Source organism: Micropterus salmoides, unplaced genomic scaffold (genome assembly GCF_014851395.1).
Source record: "Micropterus salmoides isolate LMB-PRFRI ecotype aquatic unplaced genomic scaffold, ASM1485139v1 Ms_hic_scaffold_5, whole genome shotgun sequence".
NCBI classification, from domain to species: domain Eukaryota; kingdom Metazoa; phylum Chordata; class Actinopteri; order Centrarchiformes; family Centrarchidae; genus Micropterus; species Micropterus salmoides.
The window spans coordinates 35,987,001-35,993,000 of record NW_024044237.1 but is presented as its reverse complement, the minus strand read 5'-3'; the positions used below and the strand labels follow the sequence as shown (position 1 = coordinate 35,993,000).

Here is a 6,000-nt window from a genome sequence, read left to right as displayed (position 1 = left end):
GGCTGGTTTGTATTGTTGCTCCCCTTTTTTTTTTTTATCCAAGTATGTTTGTAAGAATTCCTTCAAGCGGATAATTCCTCAATACAAATAAGAGGTGAAGAACATTTTATTTCATGTCCTCCAAAGGTAAAAGAGGTATACTTCATAATCTTAAATGAGATCTCCCCAACAAACAAACGTTTGAGACTGAGATTTAATTTTGATGTAAATAAGTGTGAAAGGGAAAGTGAAGGCGTTTGTTTTTTCTGATGTGATACATGGAGCAGACATCAGTCCAAGGAGATGGTGTCGTCAGCCTTGACAGTGAAGACAGTGAAGTTTGGTTTGTTTGTCTGAAACAAGGACTTGGAGTTTGTTCTCAACTGTTCAGTTTTAACATAGGGAGACAGCTGTCACCCCACCTGGATTTGAACTCGGGCCTACAGGGTAACAAACAAACAAACAATAGCCACGCTTGTTGATGGCAGTCAACGTACTCCGTCACAGTGGTGCTGCTGGGGAGGTTCTTCATAAGTGTAGGTACTTTAAGGCTAGACCTAATAGGGAACCACTGGAAGTTTAACTCTTGAATAAGTCGCTGAAACTTGTTAAAGATAGGAAAGCTCTATAGTTGGTTTCAATACTAGACAAGTTTAAGTTAATTTGAGCTACTTATATCTGTTTTTATTATTTTTTCTCTCATTATGTATTTGAGCAGAGCCTGTAAAAAAAAAAGTGGACGTAGCCGCCGTGACGTCCCCCGTTGGGTTGTGGACCGCCATTTAGAAGCCTCCAGTTTGGCATTTTGCCCGTCGCCATCTTGTTTTTTTGCAACCAGACGTAACCATATTTGGACGAGAGGGAGGAGCTAGCTAGCGTGGTTAGCAAGGTGCATCTGTAATTCACATTAAGTGTGATATTAGCTGGGATGCTAATTTTGGGCTAATTTTTACGTTGCTGGTTAAATGTGCACAGAGCAGCAGATACGAGTCGCCTCTATCCTGATTGACAGGTCGCCATGGTAGCAACTTGTCAATCAGCTTGCAGCTCCGCCCTAAAGACTTGAAACTAGCGACTGAGACCATAAACTCATCAGGAAAGTGTTTACTGAGGGAATAAATCAGCTGACAAGTAGAAACATTTTCTCACAGACTTCTATACAATCACACTTCTTTCTGCAGCCGCTGGAGTCGCCCCCTGCTGGCTGCTAGAGAGGACGCAGGTTTAAGGCGCCCACTGCTGGCTGGTAGAGAGGACGCAGGTTTAAGGCGCCCCCTGCTGGCTGCTAGAGAGGACGCAGGTTTAAGGCGCCCACTGCTGGCTGGTAGAGAGGACGCAGGTTTAAGTCGCCCCCTGCTGGCTGCTAGAGAGGACGCAGGTTTAAGGCGCCCCCTGCTGGCTGCTAGAGAGGACGCAGGTTTAAGGCGCCCCCTACTGGCTGCTGGAGAGGACGCAGGTTTAAGTCGCCCCCTGCTGGCTGCTAGAGAGGACGCAGGTTTAAGGCGCCCCCTGCTGGCTGCTAGAGAGGACGCAGGTTTAAGGCGCCCCCTACTGGCTGCTAGAGAGGACGCAGGTTTAAGTCGCCCCCTGCTGGCTGCTAGAGAGGACGCAGGTTTAAGTCGCCCCCTACTGGCTGCTAGAGAGGACGCAGGTTTAAGTCGCCCCCTGCTGGCCGCTAGAGAGGACGCAGGTTTAAGTCGCCCCCTGCTGGCTGCTAGAGAGGACGCAGGTTTAAGTCGCCCCCTGCTGGCTGCTAGAGAGGACGCAGGTTTAAGGCGCCCCCTACTGGCTGCTAGAGAGGATGCAGGTTTAAGGCGCCCCCTGCTGGCCGCTAGAGAGGACGCAGGTTTAAGGCGCCCCCTGCTGGCTGCTAGAGAGGACGCAGGTTTAAGGCGCCCCCTGCTGGCTGCTAGAGAGGACGCAGGTTTAAGTCGCCCCCTGCTGGCTGCTGGAGAGGACGCAGGTTTAAGGCGCCCCCTGCTGGCCGCTAGAGAGGACGCAGGTTTAAGGCGCCCCCTGCTGGCTGCTAGAGAGGACGCAGGTTTAAGGCGCCCCCTGCTGGCCGCTAGAGAGGACGCAGGTTTAAGGCGCCGGGTGGTGGATGGATGGATAAGACATGTAAAGGTGCCTCTTTAATGTAATAACATTACTTATAGCTGCATCCCGTTTAGTGAGTTCCAGGTTCCTGGTGATGTGCGTGACAACACCACTGTTTGGTTTCGGCGACACTTAAAGTGCAGCAGGAGGTGGTAACAGTCTAGTGTTTTGTTCTTGTCTCCTCCAGATGGACAGCTGTAGTCGGCGCCTGCTGTAGGGCTGTGATGGCCGCGGTGTTTCCTGAATGTGGAGGAGACGACGTCAGATCCGGACTCCATGTTGGTTGTCATGGCCTCGCTGGATGGAAGCACGCCGGTTGAGACGCTTCTGATAGCGATACACCTGGAGAGGTCAGAGGCTGGGGCACAACACAGACTCGACACAAAGCAGATCTGTGATGGAAACTCAGGACTGAGCATTACAACAGTCTGGTTGGAGTTAACAGGAACCACCAAAAACTAATGCTACCACTTTAGCATACACATTTAGCCTGTTGGCAGAGGTGACTGTGTGCTACAGTGTGTTAGTCAACATTTAGCATACACACAGCTACAACAACTCTTGCTAGCACTTACAAAGTCTCATTTCTTTAAAAAGACCCCTCAAAGCGTTGTACTGTAATGCTGTACATGCTTTTAGTTGTTTGTTTGAAAGGGATGAAATCAAGCTCCTACATGGTTTGAATGTAAGTTGGTTTGGACAAAAACATTGGTTAAATAAATTTAATGTAAGTAAAATTGTATGCTAAAGTGTTAGCATGGAGCTGACTGTCAGTCACCATTAAGTAACACATGCATACCATTGCATGCTAGTGCTAGCTAGCTAACTAGCTAGCTGTAACGTCCAACTTGCTGAATTGTTTAAGTTTAATTCAGTTGTTTTCGCTGCAGGTACCTGGACAGCTTCCGTCAAGCTGGCCTACTATTGGCCAGAGACTTCACACACCTGGATCATGACGCCTTGGTCAGCCTGGGTATAACCGCCACAGGACATAGGAAGAGAATCCTACGATTGGTCAGTCACATTCAGAGGATAGAGGGTCAAAGAGCCAATCAGAAAGCTGATCCCCCACGTGGCCGTTGTCAGTCTGTGACAGACATTTCTTCGTCAAAGCGAGGTCACGGCGCTGCGTTGCCCCGACAGTCGGGACCCGTTAACTTTGAGGCGTCAAGGAACAGCTCGGCTCCGGACCTCGCCGCCATGCTGACCAACTCTGACAGCAGCAGACCCGTAGTGAAGCCGGTTCCCAAACCCAGAACTGTCTTCAATCGCCGCAGGACAGCACCCATCCACTTCTGTCCAACCCCAGACCCTGCACCGCCCCTACCCAGGAGGCTTTCCCAGGAGTCCATCTGTTTTACTGTGTTAGAGGGTTTGACCTCAGGGGACACGCCCACACCTGATTACAGGTTGACCTCTGACCCCAACGACAAGTCGACCACACCCAGCCGAAGAGCGAGCCAGACGGAGAGGAGGCGGCCCAGTCGTAGCCTGTCTCTGTCAGACGCTGGAGGGGTTTTGCCTCCTGTTCCCCCGAGGCTGAACCGTGGGGTCCCTCCCGCCATGTTCCAGGGGTCCCCGCCCTCTTCTTCTTCTTCCTCACCTGTGCGGACAGAGCTGACTTCTATTCCTGGGGGTCTTGACAACAGCAGGCTCCCTGGATTCTCACCGTCCGGTTCACCAGGTGGCGGTGGGATGGAAATGGTCTCTAATGAGATCTACTGGGGCACTTTACCTGGTTCTACTGTCCCCATTGGGGGGAGGAGTTACTGCAGCCAGCAGTCAGCTCCTCCCACTCCACCCAGACAAACACCTGACAGGAACCCTGAGAGGAACAGGTAGGTCACTCTGGAGGACTTGTTTGCAGCTAAGGGTCCACGCAAGGAGGTCTGTTTCCCTTGTTTTGTAGAGGTGCTTGTGTCCAAACCTTTCGAACCTTACTTACCTTCTTACCTACAGACCTATCCAGGTATATATTTATGTACTGCATGCATCCCTCATGCACCATCTGTGAAAAAACTTCTTAAAGCCGACCAGGTCTCCTGCTTGAGCTACTTTTAAGTTGCTTAGATCCGGCATAAAAGTATAAATGTTTAAACTTTTGTCAGTGGACATTATTGGATCAGTTAGATTCTGATTCAGATTCAGATTTACCAGCATGGTAAAGAAATAAAGGCCTGTCCCAAAGAAAGGCAGGGTGACTTCAGTGATTTAAGGGGTGGTGATGGTGCAGTGGATAAGACGCCTGCCTTTTGTGTGAGAGACCCGGGTTCAATCGCCCGCTGTAACCCTAAGCAAGACACTTAACCCCAGAGGCGTGTGACATATATAGCAATTGTAAGTTGCTTTGGAGAAAAGCATCATGTAAATGTTAAGCAAATAAAAGACTGTTAATTGAAGTTTAACAGTGAGTTAAAATAGACTATACTTAAAAATAAATAAATGATAAAAAAAAACAGCCAAAACAGTGCTTCTAGGCCATTTAAATACATTTCAAAATATCCAAGAATACAACAATAAAATACAAGACAGTATTTCACATTAAAGAGCCTGACGGCTGCAGGCAGAAAAACGACTTATGATGCTGTTCAGTCTCTGAAAGTGCTCTGCGAAAGAACCTCTAAGGCATGAAGTGGATGCATATCACTGTTCATGATAACGTTCAATTATTCATATCTTATAGGTCATGCAATATTAGGCTATTTCATATTAATGAAGTTATTTGTTTGGGATATTTACCACTGAACATTTTGCCTACATGTGATGCCGGCAAAATGGGAGCTTGACCCATGCTAAGGACTAAAAGTCAGGACATCCATTGTGTCTTTAATCTGTCCAACCTGTTTAATGCCACTGAGTCACTGGAGTGTGTCTTTATCTACTGAAAGTGGATTTGTTCTCTGTTTGTTTTCAGTGGCAGCACTTTAAGTAACAACTCCTCAGGATCAGCCAGAGGTGAGTCCAGCCATCACTCTGAAACATAATGTGTGTGCCCAGTAAGAAATCTGCCCTGAATTTAAATCTGGATCCTGATTGTTGTGTTTTTCTGTTCTCCAGCTTCGACAGAAGACCCCGAGGAGGAGATCAGCCCGTACTGTGAAACTGTTTTCCAGACCAGAAGAAATCTGCACACGTTTGAGGTGAGACGGCAGCACAAAGGCAAAACTGGGGGGCCTTGTAAAAATGCTTTTCTTCTTCTCTTCTTCCTCCTTTTTCTTTTTTCTTTTCCTCATCACAGAAATCTTAATAAAAAGACACCGGCTGGAGAAAGATCAGCTTCTAAACACTCACAATCTGCCGGAGGTGGTTTAATGTGTAATCCAGGAGTAACATCTCCGGTCTGTGATAATAGAAACGTTTCATATTCTCTCCTGCAGAGTGATAGAAACAGACTGGAGGAACGAGAGACGAGGAGAGGGGAGGAGAAACACGCAGAGGATCATGGGTAAGACACCAGCAACTCTTTTATCTTAGCTTTGTGTGAGCACATGTTTAAACATCCCCTCCACACAAAAATGTGTTTTTCTTGCGTTTGCTGAGAGTTTGCACCGGTGGTGAACGCTTTGACAGCAAACATGTGGCGGGAGCAGTTTCTGGATGCAAACCGAAGCCCGGAGCTTCCTCCTGCTATCAGCCTAATAATAACGTGACATTCACAAACAAAAAGGTTACAGATGACATCAGAGAAAAGAAAGAGAAGACGGTCAAACATTTATAAAAAGAAATCCAAAGAAAATGCATTAAGAGAAAATAAACACGTAAAGCGTTTGAATTACTAAATTATAAATACATAGAGGGTGTGATTTGCTGGGGGGGGGATTTCCCCCCTTCTGGTCTAAATATCCCTACCTCTGCTGAACAATTTTCATCCCCGGTAGGGACAAAACTTATCCCCCCCTCAGAGCGATCTACTTCAATAGTGAT

General features: G+C 47.7%; 1 protein-coding gene across 2 annotated transcripts in view; it reads left to right on the top strand.

The window, feature by feature from the left end:
- arap3 (ArfGAP with RhoGAP domain, ankyrin repeat and PH domain 3) overlaps positions 1-6,000 on the top strand; it is a 49,710-nt gene that overhangs the window by 17,260 nt on the left and 26,450 nt on the right. Inside the window, exons 2-6 of one of the 2 annotated variants that reach the window (XM_038699385.1) lie at positions 2,264-2,426; positions 2,967-3,914; positions 4,991-5,031; positions 5,134-5,216; positions 5,454-5,521. In XM_038699385.1, coding sequence (XP_038555313.1) covers positions 2,353-2,426; positions 2,967-3,914; positions 4,991-5,031; positions 5,134-5,216; positions 5,454-5,521 — 1,214 coding nt within the window. In that variant the 5' untranslated portion in view covers positions 2,264-2,352. Of the gene's footprint in view, positions 1-2,261; positions 2,427-2,966; positions 3,915-4,990; positions 5,032-5,133; positions 5,217-5,453; positions 5,522-6,000 lie in introns of both variants that reach the window. The other variant, XM_038699384.1, reaches the window with a different exon arrangement.